This window comes from Anas acuta, chromosome 15, assembly GCF_963932015.1.
Source record: "Anas acuta chromosome 15, bAnaAcu1.1, whole genome shotgun sequence".
NCBI lineage: Eukaryota > Metazoa > Chordata > Aves > Anseriformes > Anatidae > Anas > Anas acuta.
The window spans coordinates 2,063,144-2,089,300 of record NC_088993.1 but is presented as its reverse complement, the minus strand read 5'-3'; the positions used below and the strand labels follow the sequence as shown (position 1 = coordinate 2,089,300).

The window sequence follows — 26,157 nt, the reverse complement described above, 5'->3', positions numbered from 1 at the left end:
TGGATCATCTCAAAAGCTAAAGCAAACTGGATTTTTTCAGGGTCTGGTCTGGAAAACTAATGAAAGCATCTTAGAATTGTAGTGGCAGAAAGAATAATTTTGTGCTTCAAAACATATATATCTTCAAGTTAATTTAATACTCAAAGGATTTAAGAAAGAGGAAGGAGGAACTTTCACTTCAGAGCTTCCTTTACATAGAATTTCTTCATAAGTGGAGATGAACCTTGCTATCTAGGTGTGGGAAGCAGCACATAAAGCATTACCTACCTCCATTTACACACAAATTAGCTATTATGGCATAGCCTTAGAATACTATACTGGGTTTAAAGCTGAATTTAGACTGTCATTGTAACAGATGAAGTCTAAAATCCTCTTTCCTGCTCTATTTTTGAGCTTGATTTTCCTCAGGCATCACCTTATAGGGCTACTTTCCTGCTCTCCACCGAGTGGTCTGCCCCTGAGTTTGCCAGCAGTGCTCCGCTGTGTGACCCCACTTCTCCTGCATGTTCCAAGCACGGACAGGGAGGCCCAGTACAGCAATTATTTTAGCCCTTTATCATTGTAAGTATGCTCTGAAATCCTTTCTTCAAGTTCATTCCTTAATACAGTATCATATACATTTATCTTTTAGTTTAAAATACAAAGTTACACTATCTGTGGCCTTGAACTGTGAAGATGACATTTCAGAATAAAACCCCAATTTAGGCATTGATTTCTAGAGGACACTTTGACCTTCATGTAGGAAGAAAACTGCAATTGAGGAATGAGGAAAAGAAAACTCAATTAATTTATTTTATTCACACTGGCATGGAGAGACTGGTCAGCTCCCATAGATTACTTAGCAGTGCTAAATGCTTGCATAAACTTGCTTTTCTTGCTGATTATATGTGACAAGAATAGTCTTGGGGAGTTATTACATAAGGAGAACTATTTAAAGTTTATACATTCTAGTGTAATTCTGACATTTCTAAATTAAAAACAGCCTGTTTCTTGTTCCTATGTTGTTGGAATAGCTCAAAGCATCTTCTGTACAGAAAATACATTCTCACATCAGTGCTTTGCATAACAAAAAGACTTTATTAACTACAGTACACTATATCCAAACAATGCCTATTAATAATTTCTGTGTGCACCATGCACTGCACACTGCAGAATCTCCTGGTGAAGTCTCATCTCACCACCCTAACACTTGCAAGCCCTGTTCTTGTAGTCATACACATTTAATGAGAAAAAATGATTGAAGAAAGACAGCTTGTGCTGAATGCCTAAATCAAATCTACAGCTGTGCACTGCCAACCCTGTGGGGTAGGAGCCCTTTTCAAAACAAGTTCAAGTTGTTATGGTCTGTCCAACTGTACCTCTGTATTTTAAGCACCAAGACTTGTGATGACAGAACATTCTAAGTTTTATGGTTTATGAAATACATGTATGAAATGTTAAAATCCATTTACTTGGCAGTATTTGGCCTCTAAGAGAGCTTCTGAAGAATGCTGTGCCTGAAGATGCCATTTTCATAGAAAACAACAACTGTTCCAGGACATTATACAGCAAACAACTCCTATTCTAAGTATGCACATACAGCTCGGAAAATTAAAAACATCCCATAAACTCCTATATGAAATTGGCACTGAGTTTCCTTCTTGTGGCAATTCCAACCTCCTTTTCTGCAAAGTGCTGCATCTGCACTATTCAGTCAAAAGAAATATAATAAATACTGCTTCATAACTTTCCTATGATATATTATAAAGAGTTATAAAAATATGCAAGATTCCCTTTACTTCCTCTCACAAAACATATAAAGAAATTTATTTCTGTGGCATGTATTATGCAACGTTTTGGATACGAGTAATGAGGAGTACTACTTCCAATGGGGATATATAAAAGTCCCAAGATAATAAATAAATGACAGAGAATCCCGATTTAAACCTTGTCAGTTCCCATATGACAAACTGTTTTGAGGAAACTCCCATACCAACTTGGATTAGTGCAGATGAAGTTTTACAGTTATTCTCGTAAAGGCAACAAAAATTAAATCCTCACAAGCAGAAGTGACATATTTCAGTTCAGGTTGTAAAAGCTGCCTAACTAATCTAATGTTTCTACAATTTCCAGGGACACCTCCTTTACTGCTTTTTTCCTTTCTTTCAAAATGTTACCAGCTTCCTGCAAGTGATAGTCCCAAAGAAACTGTCAAGGCCTTCATAGCATTTTGGAAATTGAATTCATAGTTAAGGTACACAATGGAGCAATTTTATTAACTAAGTTTCATACCCCCCAACACTAATTTCTATTGCCTTCTACTCCAGGCCCAGAGCAGTGTCTATTCTCCACAGCACGTAACATCATTTCCATGTGCACAGTAAGCATTGTGGCAAGTCTTGAGTGAGCATTGCACATTCTCTTGGAACATCTGAAAATCATTGCTTAAAAAGAGTGTGACAGGATCAAGAAAACAAACAAAAAAACATTATTCTCCTTCAAGAAACATATAATGCCACTAGAATGGAAAATTATCAAGGTTCTGTAGGAAAAATAAACAAATAAATAAGACAATAATCCTTACTTGTGCAAGGTGTGAGATGGCCGGTCGTTTTTCTCCAGTTGACCATAGCAGCTAGTTTTTGCTTCAGGAATGAAGGAGTATTTTTCCAGCATGGCTGATGCAGCAGTGGCAATAATCCCAAGGCCATCCCGCACCCGAGCTTCTAAGCTATAGTCCCACTCATCATAAGATGCTGAAATGAGTCCTGAAGGAAACTCCTTGGGGGTGATTTCTGTGTTACCACTAACCAGGCTGGGAACTATCCAAAAGAAATCATAGCCAGTAAGGCCCAGGGAGCGAGCCTCATCCAGTATGTAGACAGCTTCATCTTTGGAGCAATACAGCAGGATGACAGATGAATGAATTTTCTTCAGCTGAATTTGCGTCTTGGCATCTCCAAAGGCAGTATCAAGTATGATGATGTTCTGCATGTCCCAGCCCACAAAACTATTTTCCACTGTGGTCTTAATGACATTGATGAAGTCTCGATATCCAGGGAAGGTCGTGGTCACCAGAGAAAACACATGCCAGTCATAATCCTGCATGATCTTCAGCATGACAATGGCCTCCTGCTGGATAGAAGCCCCAAACTGGAAGAACGTTGACATCACATCCTAGAATACCAAATACAGTGGAAGATTACTACTTTGGTACAAGTCTAAAAAGAAGATAATCTCTACTTCTTTTTTGGGTCCATTGTGGCTACCAAACTTTTGCTGTATTCAAAGACTTTTCTGTGCCTTATTGTATTCATATCATTAATAACCAATGCTGATCATAAGTGAGTACCACAGCAAATTAAAATATTTGCCAAAGAGCATGAACATATATTTACATAGGAAACTGACCCAATAAATTAATATCAATTTTCAGACACAATGTAAATAAATTGCAATGTGCATGCTGTACAGATATGAATGACCTCTGTTACTGCCAAACCTAATGTCTGAGTGATACTTCACTTCCCATAAGTCCGTATTGGTGGACACTGTCAAACTCCACAGAACTATTTATCGTTCCCACGTGCCAAGCTCACTACTGCTCACAAACTCACTACTGCTCATGCTTCATTCAGATCACATGGCCCATTGATGCCTATTGTAGAATTAACAGGATGGCACTCCAGGGACAACCAGCAAGCTGCTGGTGTACTCATTAAAGGGCTGAAATGGGAGAAAATTCAAACAATGATCTCTTAGTCTGTAACTGGAAGCTGCATTGCCTTCCTGAGGGATACAGCTGTGCAATCAATTTGCTGCACAACTTGTTTCTAATATTTGTCTTGGGCTTTTACAGTATTCACAGCATTCTACATGGCATAAGGGAAGGTACCTCTTATTTTAACAACCTGTTAAAGTCAAAAATAGGGACACATATATTTTGTGGGCACTAAATTTACAAAGTTTTCAATTGGTCTATTTTTGCCATATTACAATAAGTTCTAAATTTATTTCTGAATTTTGCATTCCGGATTTATATACATTGCAATTATTAGAGTATCAATGTATACACCTTCTTTATTTTCAATTTACTTCAGTATTTTTTCCAGACCAGCAGAGGCAACTTATATGCATCATACATGAAATTATTCTATGCATCATACAGAAATTATGCTGAAAGAAAAGTTTATCATTTAAAAAAGGAACCAATCATACAAGATTTCTTAGGTAATGTCCTGGTTTCAGTTAGGAGAGAGTTGGTTTTCTTCCTAGTAGCTGGTGGAATGCTGTGTTTTGTCTTGGGATGAGAGGAGTGCTGATAACATGCTGACGTTTTAATTGTTGCAGAGCAGTGCTTACACCAAGCCAAGGACTTTTCAGCTTCTCACTCTGTCCTGCCAGAGGGCAAGCTGGGGGTGCAGCAAGAGTTGGGAGGGGACAGACCCAGAGCAGCTGACCCAAACTAGCCAAAGGGGTATTCCATCCCATCTGGCATCATGCTAAACAATATAGAGGGGTGGTTAGCTGGAGGAAGAAGGGCCAGACTGCTCGGGGTTAGGCTGGACATTGTTCAGCGGGTGGTGAGCAACTGCACTGTGTTTTGTACACATTGTTATTAGTAGTACTATTATCATCATTATTGTTATTACTATTTTCTCTGTCTTAATAAACTGTCTTTATCTCAACTCACGGGCTTCACTTCCCTGTTTCTCTTCCCCATCCCAGAGAAGGAGGGGAGAGGGTGAGCGAACAGCTGTGTGGTGTTCAGCTGCTGGCTGGGTTAAACCACAACAGGTAACCTTTAAAGGAGAGAGATTTTAACTCTATTACTAACACACAGTGTGTTTAATTTCAGTTTTATGAATGTGGTTGTGAACTGCTATCCTTTTGCATGTGAGAAGAACAGAAGCAGATTAATTGACTTAGGTTTCACAGGAAGGTGGTGTTAAACATACAATTATTAGTGGGAACAATAACTCAGCTCTCCAAGTTCTGGCTTTTATCTACTGAAATCTATTCACAGGAAACTGAGTGCCTGTATATTTTATTTTATTTTAATAGAAGATGAGGAGTGTTATTACTTTCAGAACATTAAGAACCTGACACCAGGATTTTATATAGCTTAACAGCAATACCAGTCTTAAAACTGGTGTCAGACCATGAAGACTGATGTCGAAGGTATAAAATACACATCACTGGTGGTAATGAAACCATCTGCTGTAGCACATTTGTCACATCAAAGGCAGCATTCTGAATGCCAGTACCAGATTTCACAGAATCATAGAATAGCCTGAGTTGGAAGGGACCCATGAGGATCAATGAGTCCAGCTCCCAGCTCCACAAAGGACAACCTACATGGTAGATAAACCAAACAGCTGAGAACATTGTTCAAATGTTCCTTGAGCTCAGGCAGGCTCGGAGCCATGACCACATCCCTGGGGAGTCTGCCAGTGCCTCACCACCCTCTCGGTGAAGAACCTTTTCCTGATATCCATCCTGAACCACCCCTGTAGCAGCTCCATGCTGTTCCCTCGGGTCCTGTTGCTGTCCCCAGGCAAAAGAGATCAGCACCTGCTCCTCCGCACCCCTCTAACCATTTTTGTAGCTCTTCTTCAGACAGACCCTAATAGTTTTATGTCCTCCTTATATTGTTGCATCCAAAGCCCCATACAGTACTCGAGGTGAGGTGGCACCAGTGCTGAGTACATTGGGACAATCACTTCTTTCCAACATTAAGCTCTTCGGTGCTTGATAGACCTCAGGATATGGCTGGCCCTTTTGGCCCCAGGGCACACTGTTGACTCATACTGAGCTTGCCAACCAGAATTCCCAGATCCCTCCCTGCAGAATGGCACATCAGACACTTGTTCCCTAGCCTGTATGTACATCCAAGGACAACAAAAGTGCAGATACAAATATCACAAGCCAAATTTCTTCCTCTGAAGAAATTCCACATAGCTCCACTAACTTCATGGGATGCTTTTATAGCAGCTGAAGATCTGACTCTATGTGTTTACAATGATTTTGAAACAGATGGTAGACTGCAAGTAAATTCTAGCTTTAGGAACCTTAGCAGATATTTAAACACCTATGAAGAGAATATTCAAAGGCACATTACCTACTATGCTTAGACAAAAAATAAAATAAAATAAAATAAAATAAAATAAAATAAAATAAAATAAAATAAAATAAAATAAAATAAAATAAAATAAAATAAAATAAAATAAAATAAAATAAAATAAAATAAAATAAAATAAAAAATAAAATAAAATAAAATAAAATAATAAAATAAAATAAAATTTAGTGAAGAAAACAGCAAATAATTAAAACTATAAGGGATTCTAGAGTTGTATCCTTAAACACCTACAGAAATTTCATATGGGATTTTTTAAAGCTTCACATTCCTCCCAAAGAGTACAATTATTACTTTGCTTTATACAGACTTAGTATTTTATTACACATGCAAAATCTAATTGGTACTTTTCTATATTCAAAAAACAAACTGAAATGATGTTTGTAAAAAAAAAAAATCAGCTATTTTCATTTAACTGTCATCTCATCACCCATTAAAGTCATTTCTAAAGGAGGAATATAGATGTAATATCAAAGGTGCTTTCGATGTACATCAAATGAATGTACTCTTTCTTTTCTCTTGGCCCCATATTTTGAAATTATTGGTGGAGGATACAAGAAAGCTATACCAGTTACCCAATAAAAGAAACTTTTATACAAATGAATTCTGTAGATAAATCTCAAAATATGAAAACCCCTAGATGTTACACTGATATGAGCAAAAATTTAGTTAGTAGTAGTTATGGAAATTATTAAGAAATGCTTTATTCAAACTGACTTGATTTTTCTAGCTTCTTAGCTGGATTCTAGCGCAGCCATGTAAACAAAGAAACAGCAATGATAAGAGAAATAAAAGAATAAATGACAATTTTATTTTCTTCTATCTTGCACATGAACACAGTTTATAGCTATACTGAGCAGTCAGGCATTGGAATGGGTTGCCAAAGGGAGTGGTGGAGTCACTGTCCCTGGGGTTGTTCAAGGAAAGGTTGGACGTGGTGCTCAGGGACATGGTTTAGTGGGTGACAGTGGTAGTAGGAGGATGGTTGGACCAGATGATCTTGGAGGGCTTTTCCATGGTTAATGATTCTATGATTCTGTGATCTCCCAGTATGTTTCACACCAAAAATAAGGAATCCTTCAACTGTTTTGTTGTTGCTATTGTTTTAACAGTATTCTTGAATTTTGTATATAATGTAAAATTGTCATTACAGACCATAATTTCAACATTCCCATGTTCATGCACAGAACAGACAGCAGCTCTCTTTAGAGCTGTCATTTGACAGATTAGTATACTAGACTAAGTTGCTTTTTAATTAGTGTGCTGAGCCTATAACTCAGTCACTATCATCAGAATTGCACATTTCACTTCCCTAATTCCAAGAAATTACATGAGTATTTCTCTCAAAACCACATCCTCAGCTATATTCATGACATCTTAGTTTCCAGCTCCAGCTTTTTCATGAGATCAGCAGGGCAGATCCACTGCTGCTGTAACAGCAGAGGTTAGCCCTGACCATGGTTTATGGCTACTGGGGGAAAAGCTGCAATAGTTGGTTGGTTAGAGAAAGGAACGCTTATATAAAATACTATACTACTTTTATTAAATGAAAACGAAATGCTAAACCTGAACAAAATTGAGATATAAAAAGAGATATAGAGAAATAATTGTTCTATTTTATGCCACTGTAATGCAGATATTCTGTTTTTATAACAGTTTTAAGGCATGTGGTGCTAGGTCTACATATACAGTGCAAGCTGTTTCCTGTGTAATGAATTATAGTAGATATTCGGCATTCTTATGAAGACTGAAAATTTTGAAAAACAGAGATTAGTTATGAATTTAAGCTGAATAATTTCACATCACATCAAAAATACCCAGAAGGAAATTATTTTTATGAATCTCAAATGTAGGTGAATAATATATCTTGCAGTGCATTACCTTGGTACCAAACTACTTGAAATGATGCAATGATTCCCAGGCAAAAGTGAGGTGAATTGTGTTTAGATGTGATTAATATCCAGGTTTCAGACATACAGTCTCTTCCCTCCGTAGAGACCCATAGAAAAATTTCTGCAAATGCAGACACCAAAATATAGGAGCTGAAAGGAAAACCTTTCCTCTCAAGACACCCTGCACACTTTTAAAGTCTCAAGTTATTACATTCCTGTCTCAATTCGTTAAGAGTATGGAACATGCAATTCCCAACACAAACATCTCACAGAGGCGCCCAGGGAGAAAACTCCCCCATTATCACCATGGGACCAATTTGGGGGGAAATTATACAAAACTATGTACTTTCAGGCAAAACAGAGCAACATGTGACTGTGGAAATAATTTAGTAATTATTAGAAAGAGCAGAAGAGACTTTCTTCCCTAGGACTTGTCACTCCAGTTCCACACATGGCAAGGCATGCTGCAGGATAGGCAGGGCAGGAACTCTATGGCCGAGGATAGATTTTATGTTCTCCAAATCTGCCCACACATACCTGTGAAGATTTTGTGTGTTCCACAATTTGGTACTGAGAAGATGAATACTCTCTGACAGAGCTAGAAAAAGGATGGAAAATTTCTTACCATGTAATTTATCTGTGCAAATGCAGAGCCACAAATTTGTAAAGGTCAACAGAAAGGACGAGTGGAGGGCTTTTTATTTTAAAAGTTTGCTCTGGGAGTGGAACACTCAAGATAGAAAAGGGCAGTAGCAAGCAAAGGAGTACATTATGGCTTTCCTATGTCTGACATGTCCCCTTTTATTATTTCAAGGAATAAATATCAGAGAAGCATGATTGTCAAAGATTAGCACCAGATTAATCAAGCATGTTCTCTCCCATCTCCTGAGGGAGCCTGCAGGGATTCATTTTGTAGAGGTTTCTTTATTTTCAGGTCCTGGTTTTATCCTAAGAATTTCACTAGATAACATTTTTTCTTCATTATATCTGCTTAATTATAATATACTTCTTTGCCTTATCAGGGCCTGCTACAAGAGTCAATGTTTGTCACTAATTTTACATTTACAAAAATTAGCAAATAAATACCAAGGGATGGAAACAGGGTTTCTAATGAACATTGCAGAGTCCAATGGTTTTCAATCCTTTACATTCTTCAAATACTAGTGTCATGTCTAATGAATTTAAAGTAACTCAACATGCCATCACGCTGAAACAGCATAACTTAATTATGAAAGATGACTAGTTTTGTACAGAGGTCATGAACCATTCCCTAGGCTGGAACGCACCAGTTGGGTTTTCATTCATGGACTGCGCAAATATCGGAAATTGAAGTCTTCATGGAAGAATGCTTTCAAAGACTGAAATTACATCAACAAGCCTCTGACTGAACCTGATTAAGGGAAAAAAAAATGATGTGAAACAGCTGGGATTTTCATGTTACTATTTGATAAAAGATTTATTCTCAAGATGTCCCCTTTCCAGATAATTTTCATCTTCCACTATTACAGAAATGGCTTACACTTATCTCAATGAAGAAGAGAAAAATTGACTCATGTAGTTCTGTGAAAAGCAGTGTGTAGCTGGCTGCACCATAGCTACTTGGATGAATGATGGCTCATAGAACTTCTGGAGTGAAAGAGAATCCCAACACATAAGTAGTACAGCACTGATGCCTGCATGGAATATAAGGGAGGACAAATATTTCCTGAATACAGATCAGTCCCTCTTTTACCCATGCGGGTCCATGACATGGTGCTGAACATCAAGGTGAACTGTTAGCACTAGCCTAATATTTCTAATTTTTGGAGAAAAAGAGATTTGTACAAGTTCTGTACTTTCTCTAAGTATTTCACCGTGAAAAATATGGCAACATATAGTATATCAATTATTAGCAAGAAAGAAAGATTTTATGCCATATATTATAGCAGAGTATGATTTCTCTTATGCCCCTTGTTGTAATTGCAGATTAACATTTTGCCATTTATCTAATTTAGATATCTTATTTTCTCATGGTATGTACAACCAGTATCCTTATGCTTTATTCATGTAATTAGTCAGCACTGATACAAGTAAATGGTTTCCTGAACGGTCCAGAGAGACATAATTTTCCAGGGGGAAATGACTTGAAATTAGCCATTTTACACCTCAAGGAACACCTGAGTTATTTGGAGAGCTCTTGAGTCTGTCCCTTCAGTGAAAACCCTACAAACAGTTGTTATGAATGACTAGGAAATGATCAGGAAAGCTGATGACTTTTCAAAGACAGAGAAGACCATTGCTGGGAAGTTACTCCAAAGACATAGGGGAAAGTAACAGACTTTTTGATGTGTGGAAACATTAATCTGCCAACAGCTCACATTTGATGCATCACAACAAAATTGTGACAGAGCTAGAAGTAAATGAGGTCCTGTTTCTTATCATGTTGCTATGCAGAAAAAAAAGTTTAGAATATGCTGATGATGATCTGTTCTGTATGGGTTACCTACCTAGATGAGGCAAATAATTCACACAAAATGATGCTATAAAATTAGGTAGAAAGAAACCCGAATGCAAATCAGGTCTTGAAGTGTTGTTAGCTACCATGACTTTACCACAAAACTTTCAAAACAGAGGAGGGGAAACAAAGGTCCACCTCTGGTGTCACAGGATCACAATAAATAAATAAATAAATCGTAAGTACAGTGGTTTTATTTAAGAATTTTTCCAGTTCTCATGGTTGTAGGGAAAAATATCACAATGACTCCAGAGCACATTAGGGTCTGACAAACCCAACAGCAGGTAACTTTACACCCAAATCTCTTTAGTTTCCAGGCTTGGGTAATAAATTTTTACAGTTAAAGACTTAAGAGCAGCTCAGGATTACATTGCTTCTATGTACTTTTGCTGAAAACAAAATGATAAAATCCCAGATTTATTTTCAGAAACACAAAAATGTATTTTGCAAACTCATAGAAATCTTTTCACCAGGTAACAGAAAAAAAACAAAAAAACAAAAAAAAAAAAAAAAAAAAAAAAAAAAAAAAAAAACAGTAATAGAGGGCACCAAAAAGCTTGTGAATCAGCCTGGTGCAAGTCCAAGAAATCCAGCAGGGATAAATGCAGATGTTTCAGGAAGGAAAGTCTGAATAGCTTTCCTCTCCTAGTACTGGTATTTCATTGGAACTCACATAATTTACCTCCTCTAAAAATAAAACACCATAAAAATGTAGGATGAATGAAGGATATCAGCCAAATAAAGATAAGTAAATGCGCCACATAAGTAAATAAAAAAAATATCTTGGGTCACAAACTATTCACACCCAATATCCTCACTCTCTTCTATTCACACTAGAGCATTATTTTCCAATATTCATGTTGCTTCTTATCAGTATTCAGATACTACATATTTTGCTAACAAAACAACATGCTGAGCTATGTGGAAATCCAATCTGTAAGCTATTGAGAGTTATCTATCAAATCAGTTAGTTCATTTACTTTCAACCACAGCTGCTCCTATAAGGCCATCAGAGATGAGCTTCTTTTGATTCATGGGCAATCTGGGGAACCTTAGCAGATATAAAAGCAAAGCATTTAGTTTAAAGCAGCTCATATGACTTCTTGGAGCAGATGTATAGTTCTAATTATAAATCTTGAGAACAATCCCATTGTTAATGGCCATGCCTAGTGAAAGCAACCTTATATAAGGTTTAACTGTCTGATTTTAAAATGAGACTGTGACAGGCAAAGCTCAGTACAAGTAGATGGATCAGACACAAAGGATGACTTTAAAATTTCCAAGGGGAGGGGAGGAACGGGGAGGGAACATTTTATCTTCCTTTTTCAGTAAGAAGTTAAGTGTGCTGATCTGTATTTTTCTTTTCAATTTTTCAACAAACAAAATATCATTCTAAGATTGTAATCATACAGATTAGAGTTACGTCTTTAAAAAGTATAATGCCCAAACTTTGATTAACAGCTTTTTACAACACCAACCTAATTTATTTTTTTCCAAAATCAGCCACCCAAATCAATCTTGCTCTAACCTAGCCATAAGATTAAACATGCACGCAATTTACTGTGTGCCATCCACAGAACATGCTGGGACAGAATGCAATTTGCTTAGCATTTTAACAATCTGTTATATTAAAGTAAGTTGATTTTAAATTTTGTTTGTTGTTTTTGTTTAATGGTAATATTTTATGTGTTTACATTACTAATGCCATGGAATCAAAAATACATGTTGCTCAAATAGTTTATGGAAATTTTCAAGAATCAATGCTATGTGGAAATTCTTCCCTGGAACAAACTTTCATTCCTGCTTTTTGATATCTTATACACAAACCATTTTACGTAACTGTAAAGTGATATCACATAGGGAAATTAAATATGTACCTTAAACACCCAGCCTATAGGAAAACTGGTTCAGAACAAGGGGTTTAGAGTGCTTGAGGACAAGTAGGATTTTCAGTTAAAATTTTGTATCTTATCTAGTACAAGTATTGCACAGTAAAATTCTGCATAACCAACTGCTTGCTAATGCCTCACGCATCAACTCCTTTTACAAAGTTGTTTTTTTTGTACAGTTTCTACTGTTGTTCAGAGCTTTAATACCCACACAAACCAAATTTATTAATCCTGTAAACAGAATCAAAACTTCACTTACCCATGATCCGATTAAAATACACTATACTCAAGAATCCAGTCTTAAATCCAGAATCTGTAACAATTTGTCATTAAATGGCAGCTCATCCAAGCCAAACAACCTGATTACTATTGTGTAAGTGCACTAAGAGTGCATAAAAGCCATAAATTATATAGAAAGATATGCATAATTAAATATTGATAAAAATGCCTGAAGACATCATCTCCTTATCTGAAAACATTTGGTTTCATATGAATGCTAAAATACTTGTGTTGGGATGAGATGCCAGAAAACCATTAACTAAGTCATTTCCATACATCTACACTTTAACAAGTAAAAATGAAGGCAACAAACAACCTCCCCCACCACCCCCTTTCACCAAATGGTGAGTATAAAATATTAAGCAAATAAGGACAGTTTATTTTTTTTATTGTGTGCTTGTAACTCTGTGCTTTTCCCTTGTGAGCCAGAAGTGTAGGACTGGCCACCTCTGTGCATCTATTTGGCCTTGGCCACATTGGACTGATGAGAGAAATCCAGCAGCATGAGGCTAGCTGACAGGATAAAGACATAGGCAGACGGGAAGGAAATCTTTTAAGAGAAAGGATAAATGTAGTTCAAGGAGCCACTCAGAACAGCTAGAGATTTGTAGGAGATATCCAAGTAACAGAGGATGACAATGATAAGACATGAGATTCAAGATCCCTCTTGATCTCTTCAGGAAGAGAGATGCATTTGGGTTTCCCAGGTAGTTTAAACAAGAAGAGGTGTGAACTTGATTCATCTGCCTTTGGAAGGTAAAGTCACAAAAAATTCACAATTTATCCAAAACATGCATGCTGCTTTTAAATTCTCCAAGAGGGAAGTGATACTTTAAAGTACTCAGAATGCTCCTCTGCTCTGATGTACAATCAGCAGATCTGAAGAGCATTCTCAAGGGAAATACCATTTATGCTTATCTTCTTTATATTCTCACTTCAGGCATATTTGGCCTCTGGGCAAAGCTACATCTGCTCTTCTGTTATGCTAATAGAAATTACATGCTTTCTCAAAGGGAGTGATCAGCCCATGGCAACAAATACCTTTTTCCATTCTACGTGTAATAGCAGCAACTCAGAAGTAACTTCAGTTACAAAAATTCTAAGATGAATGATCTATATCAATACTTACATATCAACCTAGCTTGAGCAGAGGGTGGCTAACTGTGAATCTTAGAATGAATCCCACTGATGAGAATATAGCCCAAAGTACCAGCAATTAATCATGTTCCTCTCATATTCATTTAAGAGACTTTGAATAATCATAGTTCAAATCACCCTTGCTGAAACAAATAAACAAAACACAATGGTGTTGGAAAATCTTCAGTACTCAGAGCTCCCACATCCATATGAGAAGGAAAAAAGAGTGGTAAGGAAGGCTCAGCTATGCACAGATACAACAGTTTTACAGTATCAGTGTGCTAACCAGACAAGGACATGAGCATTTCATGGTGCACACTATGACGGATGGTAAGTAAGACAACAGAGATATGCAGACAAAAAAAAATGTGTTGCACATACTTCTTCCAACTACCCACACAGTTCCACACCTTTGAGCTGAAACTACAATTTTTTTTTGGCATTCTGTTTAAGGATGCATTGATTTATTTAGTTTCAAAAATATCACATATCAACAGCTTTGCCAAGCATAAGCATAAGCAAATAATATTCTGGGCAGAAAAGCTTTACCTACCCATATTCAAGTCACTGAGATTTTTATGCAGGCAGTAAAACTATTTCTTGTATCAAATAGCACAGTTCAAGTTACTATTCGTTAGTTAAGTAGAAGCAAAATATCTTTAAGCATGTTTCTGATTTGCAATAAATATCAGCAGGAAAGCAACTTCAAGAAAGGAAATGTTCAAACTGCTAAGCTTAGGTCCTTGCAAGGCACAGTAATTCTTTCTGGAAATGCTTTCAGATTTGACAGTCATACTAGACAGAGCAAATACTGCACTGCTGTAGCAAATTGAGTATCTCATTTACAGCCATAAAAAATAAAAACCATGTTTGCACAATGTTCAGTACAGTACGAAGAGGAATGAAGCTCTCTTCTTTAACCTGCACAATAATGTTATACTTTGAAGAGAGTGTCATGGTAATCCTCATAATGAATATGACTAAGCAACCATACATATTAGTTAGGTTGATGTTTTTAATGCCAGAAATTTCAATTAGTTGCTCTTTACAACACTATGCATATAGCTATTTACTGAAAAGATACAGTACCACACAAATCAGTGACTTCAATAGATCCATATTAAACATATCCAAATAAGCTTCAGAGTTGTTCTAACATATGTAGGAAACGTGAAAGCTTGTTAACTAGTCTCAATATAGACAACAACAGATAATAGATTTTTTCAAATATCCATAATGCAACAAGTGCTCTCCCATCTGAAGTCAATGGGAGCTCAAGGTGCTCAGCAGCCTACATGGGTGGAGATGTTCACACAGGAAGGAGAGTTTGTGAGTCATGTGAGAGTTTGGCTGTGCCCATTTTATTTACACTGCTACATGAGTCCCCAAAAAAAAGGTGTTTAAGTACTCACTTAACTGAAATAGATTGTCTACCAATATGAAGTGTGGGCACTTGCTCATTTTCTTTAATGGGCCTGTGCACCAAAGGAATTTAGATGCCAACCCTTCTAGTTCCTTTGAAAAAAAGCCTTAGGTGGAGGATGGCTAACAAACAAAAAAACTGTTCTTACAAGTCATTAAGTGCCTTCAGTTCCATACATAAAAGTTAAGTACTCATTACATTTCAAGGACCTTATGTAACAAAGCTTGTTAAAGTTGCAGTTGCAAATTAGATTTCAATATAAAAGGCACAAGGAGTTGTGCTTTGCCTTAAACTCATATATCTTGATTTGTCTCCATGCGTGTCCCATAGTGCCATACTCTAGAATAACAATTCTTAATTTACAGACTACAGGATTGCAAATGTTTTGCAAGTCCTTTAGAAATAACCCATGGATCTTTCACTGTCCAAAATCCAGTCTGAAAAATTAATATCGAGACCTGAAAGCAGCACCCCAGCCATCTCCATCCAGTACTTGCTATTCAGAGCAGGTGTAACATTTCACTATGATCAAAAAATTATTAAAATACAAACTTTAGGTCTGATCTTCAAACTTGTCATGGCTTACTGTCACATGATGTGACCAAAAAGAAAGAGAAAGCAGTGACATTACTCTTTGCAATATACTCCACCAAAGGAAAACTCCTGGATTAAGGCAGAAAAACAGAGCTAAACTTCATTGCACAGCTCTCATTGGGCTCTCCTGGCACTCCTTTCCCTGAATCACAATCATCTCTTTAAAAGCAATGTGTCTGAATTTGCCAGATATTTCATGTTACATTAACAGATAATTAAAAGAAGATGAATAATAATACTGAAATGGATCTCCCTTCTTTTGGGCAGGGAAGGTGGATTTGTGCTGCAAACAGAGATTGATCTCAGGAGCAGATACTGCTTGTTTTATGAAGAGAGGTGTTGATTTTTCAAAGCCTTACCAAGTAAGACAATCTTTCTGCCCAGCATATTGACAAAATGAGAAAGAAAAATGAGATGTATAAACTCTGCTGGTTGTTAACAGTCTCCATTCCACACAACAGAATCACTCCCTAAAACAAAGCTCTTTGGGAGGCACACACTTGGCTAAATGGAAGTTCACATGAGATCTGTGTTTCTTCTCAGTGAGCAAATATTTATTACTACAACTGCAAACTTGTCTGTTCATTAGAAATTTCAGACAAAGAAACAGAAACAAGCTCATATAGAGAAAAGCTCCGTTTTGACCTTCACTGGTTTCTATGGCAGTAAACTCAGTTGCTGATGGAACAGGTACAAGGACCAAAAATATCAGTGCAAAGGATGCAAAGAGCTGTGTTTGTATTACCAAGCACATCCTGCAGGGAATGGGTCAGAGTCGTGCAACATAAACCTTTTTTCTCTTCTCAGCTGTCCTTGCACAGGGCAGCCTGTCAAGGACTTCAAAATCTGAGCTCCTGCAAAGGACCTTGGAGAACAGGAGTGGAGGAGAGGGGCAAACTCCTGCCCTCTGAAAAGCAAGCGGTTCATCTGCATCAGCCTGGACAAGAAGGACAGATGTTAGAAAGCACCACGAGAGGGGTGGAGTTGGGTGTGCAGGTACCTACAGACCCATGGCTCAGCTCCCCGCTCCCAACCTACGCCATTAGAAATTGATGAATAATGCAGCAAAAATTATATCCCTAACAGGCAGCAGCAGATATTTTCTTTCAATATGTAAGGATCACATATTCTTAATAAATATTTAGACACTCACTGGTTCTTGACAGAAATAATTAATTTGAAATTTTTACTGATTTTAAACAAAACACCTTGATAACACAGACACGAAATCCTGACACTGAACTCATACTCTTCTTCAGAAAATACCAGAAGAAAAAAGCAGAGAGCAGAAGTAATACATCGTGACGGATGACTAGACACCATTGTTAATTTCCTTAACACCATTGTTAAGGAAAGTCCTTATTACTAAGCAAAGTCCTTATTATTAAGCAAATACTAAGAGTAACATGATTTCAGATAAAATCAGTGAGGGTCACTATAAGTATAACCCACTGAATTACAGCAGTAATTAACAATTATTCTCAGCAATGCAGCTCAGCTAGCAATAGTCTGTTACTTCAGATTGCACAATGACCATTTCATAAAAAGGCATTTACACAAAAGCTGCAGTTCAGCAGCTATCGATTTTCAAAGATATAATAGTTTCCTTAGTAATGAAGAGTACAGCCTTAGAATAAGCAAGTATAAATACTTTCCTTGTAAACTTTCCTTTCTGGAACACTCATTTATCCCCAAGGATACATAGAATAACTTGGTGCAACTCATGCTACAGTGCCACACCTCATGAAAATATCTTGAAATCAGCCATACAGGAAATAGATTCTAGTATCCTCTTTCACATGGTCGTAAGTCTAGTCCAAAAGTTGTTTTACTCCTACAGACAGATGATATGTTGTATGTATATATGCCTGTGTACAGGATGTGGCTGTACTCAATTTTATCTCAGTGTATCAGATGATAAAATATGATCTGATTGTGGGATAAAAATTAAAGCCAAGGTTAAATGCTAGCCCGTTTACAGTGATTAGATCAGCAACAGCTTTCCTCTGTCCAGAATAAGTTTTCTTAAGCTGAAAAAAAAAGTTGTAACTTCTATGCTGATAAAAAATTCAAACCTGTGAAATACATGATGTATAGAGTTATGTGCACTGAAAGACTTCGCACACCAAATGCTTCATTCCTCTTCCGCAGATGAAGAACATTTTCCTTTGATTTTTGCCCAACTAATCACATCAGAGAACAAATTTATTATCATACAGTCACTCCATAGAAACAAAACACATTTTCTTGCTTACTACAAAAATATATAAAAATATCAATGTGCTTGTGGAGATCCATTAAAACGTTACATTAGATTATTCTCTGCAAAAAAATAGTTTTTCTGACAGCCTCACCTAAACCTTCAGGAAATAACAGATTTTACAGAGAATTTGTAAGCAAAATTGAATGCAAAGCATAGAATGAAGTATAAATAAGAACAGAATCATTAAAGCAAAATAGAAATGTTTGGTGCTATGGCAGAAATAAGCATATAGGGGAAAGTAGTGCCCGCTCCAAAGGAAAGACTTAAATTATTACTTGAAAAGTAAACAACTATATCAAAATGATTGTTCAACAGAGCAATTATGCTTATACATACATCGGTGCACTTGGAAATCAACTGGATGTATAAGAGAAATTCTCATTGACTCATTCATATAAATTAATATACAATGATTAGAAGAATTTGAGGAGAGAGAACGCTAAAAATGGTGGTAGTTGCTTCAGCAAACAAGCAGAAGAGGTACAGTTGGGGCCTGACTGATATCACTATGTGGGAAGACTAGGTCATCCCTTTGGTTTCTTTCAGATAGCTAGTTAAGTGCACACGTGCATTGTAAAGCCCAGAACTAGGTGCCTATTCCTATTTGTGGATATGATGTAATTTCACAAGCTATTTAAATATTTTCATGGTTTCTTAATGTCTTTAACACAGACTTCTTCCTGTTCCCACCAAGCAGCAGCTGAAGAGCGTGTTTCTATGAAAACAGGAACGCCTTTGTTAACTGCAAGGCTTAGGACAAATTCCTGCCCACTTCATTAAGATTGAGCCCGTCACTTAACACTTCCAAATCTCCAGGCAGACTCAGGGGTATATGATGGCCAAGAGAAGCAGAAGTTTATTCAGAGAATGTGATTCAGTCAGCTATATACTCATACATAGCATAAATCAGTTTCATTTATTCCCTTTGCAATACAAATTAGGGAATTCAACCTCTTTGTTGCTCACCACCTGGTTTCCAGAGCTCTGTCTCTACACAGAGACCCATACGCAGTCTCATGGTTAATGGGACCTTAATGTATCTTTGAAAGAGTGTGTTGATCAATTTCTATGTACTGAAGGACTTAAAAAAATTTGGTTGAGAAACAAAATAAAAAAATCTAAGTCATTACATGTAAGCCATGGCATTTAAATAACTGCTGAGATGCACAGCAGTCACACCACTAGCAATTTACAGGTAACTGTTGGTTATCCCATTTTAATTGAACATTCTACAAATTATATTCGTCTTCGCATTATTATTTGAACTACCTTTACTTTCTTGCCAAAGTACATGGTCCAACTGCTAGAACTTCAGAACACCCATTTCAACTATGAAACAAAGTTTGAAACAGTTCATGGCCCCAAGGCTGTCTCCTCAACACCTTTTACCACTGCCCAAGTTCTATACTCCACAATCTACTGCAAAAACTTACAAGTCATGAGAACAGATAGTCTGGCAGACTTTGCTCAGGCTTCTCAGGCCAATGAGTGATAATCAGTATTAAAACTGGCTGTGTTCAAAGTTGTTTAACTGATTTGTCCCATTCTCCTCTTCTCATTGCCCTCTAATTTGTTACCTCCCATTGGCAGCTGTCACCCTGATGGTGCAGCTGGAAGAAAGATTCCTGTGAATTCTCGTTGGTTGCTTCAGTGCAAAGTCAGTAACATTATTTTAAACAGGCTCTTGTGTCTTATTCATCTCAAATGGCCAGCTCTGATCTGAAGAAGATGAAGAATGTTCAGTGATTTTCAGTGCTGCCAGGGCTGTAACCCCTAAAGAGAAGGATGGTATTGAACACTGCAGGGATTGCAGCAAAGGATGCTGACTGGAGTGAAATAAGCTAATTCTGCAATTATTCTTTGATCACAGACTTGATCTCCTATTATTGAAATCTATTAAAGTTGTCTACACCTCTGTAAAGTTTAGGTTAGATTCAGAGTCTGGATAGATATAAATGAAAATTTCCTAGTGATTCACTGACATTTGTAGTGATATAAATAACTACCTGCAAAGCAAAGAAAAATTATATCTCATTCCAATTCAAAAAATCAAATCAGACAGACTATCTTAAAAATTACAGCCTCCTATTTAAATTCATTTTAAGGATTTGTGTTTTCCATTTTTGAGTTGTAGAATTAAGAGACTATTTGGAAACATAAAACACTTGAACAAGCTTTGCATTTATTTAGTGCAGTTTTTACAGGTAAAGTATTACATGTCATCTGTTCAACTTTCCTTTTGCTTTGTTCTTTTATTGAGCAAGACCTTGACATCAACCAATGATTATTTTATAGTTTTTCCTGACCAGCATACACATATGGTGTCCTCTTTTCATATTCTGAACAGATAATCCAAGTAACAGTGTTACATTAGAAGACAATGTAGGTCTCTCTCACCATCCTTTGATACTTCTAGTTTTGGCCATGCAGATTGCACATAAGTGCCATTTATTTTTTAATATCTTTGCAGAGAAATATGAAAATCTGGACTTTCAAGAAAAAATACTAATGATGTAATTAACAAATCAATGCAACTAATTGAACAGATCAGGGAAACTTCATCATAAGAATAAGAAAAAATAATAATAAAATGTAATTTCCGTCAAAACAGATCACAAAATGCACACCACCTTCCAAAGAAGCACTGGTGATGGCTGTGACATAAGCTCGTTACAGTTCATTAGGCATGATTAACTTACTTCCCCCTTGCATAACAGAGTGCTCACTAGTACCCAATTAATTTAAGTTATGAGTAAGTGCCATCCTCTGATTGGAGTTATAGGATTAAAAGTGAAGCCTGAAGTTACAACCACCTCTGGAATTATCTGCTCCTCAACCAAGTTATACTTTCTAAATGGTCATAAAGCTATTCTATTCCCTGCAAGATAGTCACTCTTTTCCATGTCACATCATCACACATATCCAGGTGCATCCAACAAATCTGTTTCAAAACAATTTTGTGGACTCTATTTGTTACATAACAACTCAATATAAAAAATGCAAACAACAACACACACAATACACACACACAGAAAAATCCCTATATATACATGGTAGTATCTATGTGTTTTAAACACACACACATATACATATAGCAACAAAATGTTCCTAATGTCACAGTCACTCCATCATAATAAGTGATGCTTTAGCAGTCATCCATCTTCAGCCCTTAAAAACTTAAATATCAGACTTCATTTTAATCAAGCAAGTTTTATAATGCCAAAACTATTTCAGTTATTTTCCACTGGAGGACAGAACAGTGATTTCTTTCTACCATTGGAATGTTACCTATAATTTACCCATCAGCCAAATTAAGCACTGGCATAGCAATGCTAACCTAATGGGTGTTTTGAAGACTTCTGATGAAGGTAAGCAATGATACAGCATTTTGTGTGTTGTTTGTTTGTTTTGATGTGTTTGGTGTTTTTTTTTTCAGAACCTAGATCATGTCCTGAGCTCTGCAGGTATCAGCTGTCCAACGCAAGCCACAAACCCCCTTCATATCCCAACTCCCTTTCCACAGTCCTGCTCCTTCAAGTTTTTTTGCAGATTATACCTCAGACTTGCCGAGGCCATGTAAAGTTAATGAAGGTGGACTGGCTGAAGTTTTCTTCAGGCTACAATTCTTCCACAGTGCCTTCATCCCTGTCTCTCATGTCAGTAATACTCTATGTACTCAAATTTAACTTGGCTTTACTACACTTGCACATAGGCAGACTGATGAAATACTACAGAAACGAGTAGCAAATTTCATAACACATCATGCAGATCAAGCATACATATCCACATATAAGATTGCAATAAAGTTGTTTCCTTTAGTGCTGCTAAGAAATTAGACTTCTTCAATTCCCAGCATAGCTTTTCTAGCAGTTTTCTAGAAGCTAGAACTCCTATCACAGTCGAGACCTGATCCAAAATTCCACACAATTCTAGAGCTGACCAACATTCATGGCTGTAAATTTGCATTCCTAATAATAAAAGGAAAGCAAATACTTGCAAATACTCTTTTTAATTTTTTATCTGTTACATGAATTATGCAAGCTTTTTCTATAAGACTTTAACCTAAATTATTTTTGAATTTCTAGATCTGAGGGATCCCAGTAAAACCATTCTCAAATTATTAATTACTATTAATCTATATATTTGTACTATAACATACTAAATAATACTACGTAAATATACATATATAGTATTTAATAATGTGATTTACCATTTCTCCAAAATATAGAGGCCCTTTTCTTACAATATATTTATCACATTCATCACTACTAACAGTCTTAGAGGTGTTGACCTATTCAGACTTGCCTCTGGAAAAAAAAAGACCCGCCAGGGCCAGGAGACCAGCCTGTGCCACCAGAAGGCAGCAGGGAAGGCAGTGGGCTCTACTGGAGTTCAGTAGAAGGACTATCCCAGAACTGGCACATGTTTGTAACAAATTCCAGATGTAACCCATTCTAAATTTTCTTGACGAGGAAATGCCATATTGTGGTGGTGTTTTTTGTTGTTTTGTTTTGTTGAATTGAATGATCTTGATCAACTCAAGATTTTATAAACATATAGGAACACTTGCAAATTGGTATATATGAACAAAAAACAGGGTATATATGAACAAAAAAAATACCTTTTATACATCTATTCAGATCTTACACGCCCTGTTTCAATATATGACAATTCCTTATTTATTAGGAAACGAGAGTCCAGATTTAAATGCAAAACCTCACCATACCTGAGTGTTTAGCTGGTTAACAAGCAGGACTTGGAAGAATTTACTTCTGCTAAAGGAAAGCAAGTATCCATCTCTCCTTTGTGACAAAAAGGAAACAAATCTCTTCCATGAAATGTTAAAATAAGTGAGTATTTAATTTCCAGATCAGTGAGGGACCCCACTAAAATCTGGCATGATGTTTCTTGCTTGAGGAACCTTTGTGGAAGATCTGTGGAAGGCTACAACAGAAATCACTTTTGGGCTTTTTACAAATAATGAAAAGAAATTAAATTCCTGTGCTTTTAAATGAGTTGTTTTAATTACAAGTGGAAGAGAAACATAGCTCCCAAGTGACCAATAGTGCATGGATCCACTTCTCATTTGAGACAAACAAAAATGTTGTTTCCAGCATAAAAAAGCCTGTTGTGGGTGTTAAAATCCACATGCACTGAGCCATAATGATGATTTCTGGAGTGCTCAAAGCTAATTTACAGGCTTTCCATGAGCGTAGCATTACAGTGTTTGAATTCTTCCTAAAAACAGAGAAGTTCGTCCCAACATGTCTGTCGGTAATTACCTTGCTGAAGGAAAGCAAAGTGGAGTGATCATATCTCAGGAAAGGGATTCACCAGAAAATGGTGTAAAAGCCTTTCCTATTTGTTTCTTTCTTTGAAAGCCCTTTCAAGTTTTTGTTACTTAATACATTTTAAAACCTCTAAAGCTTTGCTTTAATTTTAAAACCATGTGGCTTTTCTCTGGGAAGCTCATTGCCTAAGGAAAGGTCTAGCTAGGCACATCCACCTTAATATATATCACACAGAAACTTCCACAAAAAAAATGGATCATGCTAAGTTATTTGTTTTGGCTTAAGATAAAATGTCAGACTGAAATCTCTAATTTTCCAGCAAACAGGAAGCCTTCATTTTCACATTAGAAAAGCACCCACTGATTAATATCGGTGATTAGAGAGTGATTCAGCTTAAGATACAATGCTTGTTGCAGATTGATTGAAAACTCTCTCAGCTCAGAATTTATTATGTTAGGCTGTCCAGATCAGCTTGCTTACAGGCTTGCCAGCTAATCGATCAAGAAAAAGATGAAGCAAGTTCTCAATTAAAGATGAAAGAGTTCTGAATCACTCCCATCCTTCTCCTCGCTACCAGACACTGAAACTTGGAATGTATATGTCTCGGGTGGCCAAGGCAGCTCTTTGACTGAAAGACATACTTGAGAGCACAACTTTCTGATGTGGCAAGCAATCTCCCACCATCAAAGATAATCCAGTCGTGCTCACATTGTGCAGTGCCAGACTTAGTAGTCCCCAGTAATGACAATTTGGAGAACCGCAGCCCAAATATCATGAATTTATTTCATTTAAAATATAAATCAAAGAACCAAAGATTTAGATCCTCTCCCCTCCTGGTTCGCCACTAATTCTTGCTGTTTTCAACTCACAGAAATAAACTTTGGCAAATCTAAATCACAAACTGAAAAACTTTACTCTCTGTTTTTATAGGAACTAAGTAGCAAGTAGCCAGGTTTCTACTCATGTCCTCCTTAAATTTTAGAAAAAAGGTAACTTCAGCATTGGTCAGATTTTCCACTGCCACCAGGAAAAATGAATACTGTTTTTATGAGCCTGCATTTTTTAAATTAATCCTAAATTAGTTACTACTATCTATATTATACATATATATGTACTAAATAATAGCAAATAAAATTATTAATAATGTATTATGTATTACAGATGTATTACTATTAATGGCACCAATTAGTGTGATCTTTGCTATGCACTGAATTTTAACTATTGCATGACTGTATTATCACACCTTTGATTTGGCTGCCCAATAATTTAATACAACCAAAGCCCAAGATAATGCATCAAGCCAGGCAAAACATACACTTAACACCTAAGAGGTACCCAGGCCTGCAGGCCTGGTTTTTCTTGCTACAAAGAGCTTGCAATCCTGTTCTCTTGCTAACATCCAACTCTTTGATCACTGCCCTCCTTTAGCTCCCTTCTGCTTTCCATTAGAGAGGAAAACATAAGCAAGCAAGAAATGTAAGGTTCCGAGGTTTGCTGATTTGTTTTTTAATTTTCCATGTATTCATTTATAATTATCCAATTAAATCAGTAAATGTTGCCACATAGCAAAATATGTTCAACAAAAACACATGATTTAAAAATGTACCCGTTTCTTCAAAACTGTGAACTGATCTTTCCATTTAACATCTAAGATTCTTTACATTGGAAAATAAGGTGGAAATATGTACACAAACACAATTAGGTTGCATAAACTTTCATTATGAGAAGATGCAATGATGCTACTTTATTCAACAAACCTGTTAAAAATCCAGTTGCAGAGTTACTGATTTGTCAAGTTTTCACATGTGGAAAGTCCCAATCAAGGTACTCAACCATGGAACTTTCTAATATGCCACCAGGAAAAATTGCCTTTTGCAAACCATACATTCTGTATTTATACAGATAATCTTTCCGTATGTATATACACACTTTACGGAAAAGAAAAGAAAAGAATAAAACAACAACAACAAAAAAAAACACTTATGACAGATAATAGATTTTAAAAACAGGCAGTACTTTCCTCTTATAACTCTAAACCTAAATAGTGCCTCCGCAAACATTTTTTATGACTGCATAAATTAAGTTTGCGAGGTCTGTAAAACAGTCTAAAAATCGATGTCCAAACTTCAGAAGACATGTACGTATTTATCTGTGCTTTTGCAAAACACTATATGAATGCTGAACAGTGCAATAATTTAATATGATATTAGTATAACCTATCATTGCTCCAATCAATGAACAAAATTAGAATAATTTACTCTCCTACAACTTAATGCTGAATTTAGCAGTTTTTGCAGATACACAGACAGATGAAATCAGAGATTTAATTTCATTGAGTGCTTTTTGCTGTGCTCTTCTAGAACTTTCTCATGAATAAGCACAGCCATTTAAGACTGCTTTGTAATTTTAGAGAGCTGTGTTATAGCTAAATTGTCCATCAGAATAATAATAAATAGATCGTATTCACTTCTTGTTTCACCAAATACCATTCGGAATAACAAACATGGAAGAAAAAAGCTCACAGCACTATTATTTAAATGTTATGGAAAATGTTGTATTTGCCCCATTTCACTATGGTGGGACTTGATTGAACTCTATTATCTTTGCATCCAACGTATTTTAAGTTGCCATGCACATGAAGCATCACCAGGACCAGCTGTGGTTTGAATCAGGCCAAATGAAGGAATTTGTCTGCCACCACTTTCAGAGTGGAAAGCTTCCCTCTAAAACAAGATGTTGGCTGTCACTTAGCATAGCAGGGAGACAAAACTATCAAAGAA

At 36.5% G+C, this 26,157-nt stretch overlaps 1 protein-coding gene and 1 long non-coding RNA gene across 5 annotated transcripts in view; both read right to left on the bottom strand.

Moving 5' to 3' along the window:
* Nucleotides 1-26,157, bottom strand: part of LOC137864758 (uncharacterized) — a 353,484-nt gene that overhangs the window by 202,617 nt on the left and 124,710 nt on the right. The gene's annotated exons all lie outside the window — the stretch shown is intronic.
* The window catches only part of GRIN2A (glutamate ionotropic receptor NMDA type subunit 2A), a 190,846-nt gene that overhangs the window by 82,816 nt on the left and 81,873 nt on the right, over nucleotides 1-26,157 (bottom strand). For 3 of the 4 annotated variants that reach the window (XM_068699194.1, XM_068699195.1, XM_068699197.1), the window contains one exon: nucleotides 2,564-3,156. In XM_068699194.1, the coding sequence (XP_068555295.1) occupies nucleotides 2,564-3,156 (593 nt within the window). Of the gene's footprint in view, nucleotides 1-2,563; nucleotides 3,157-19,519; nucleotides 19,620-26,157 lie in introns of those variants that run through there. The other variant, XM_068699196.1, reaches the window with a different exon arrangement.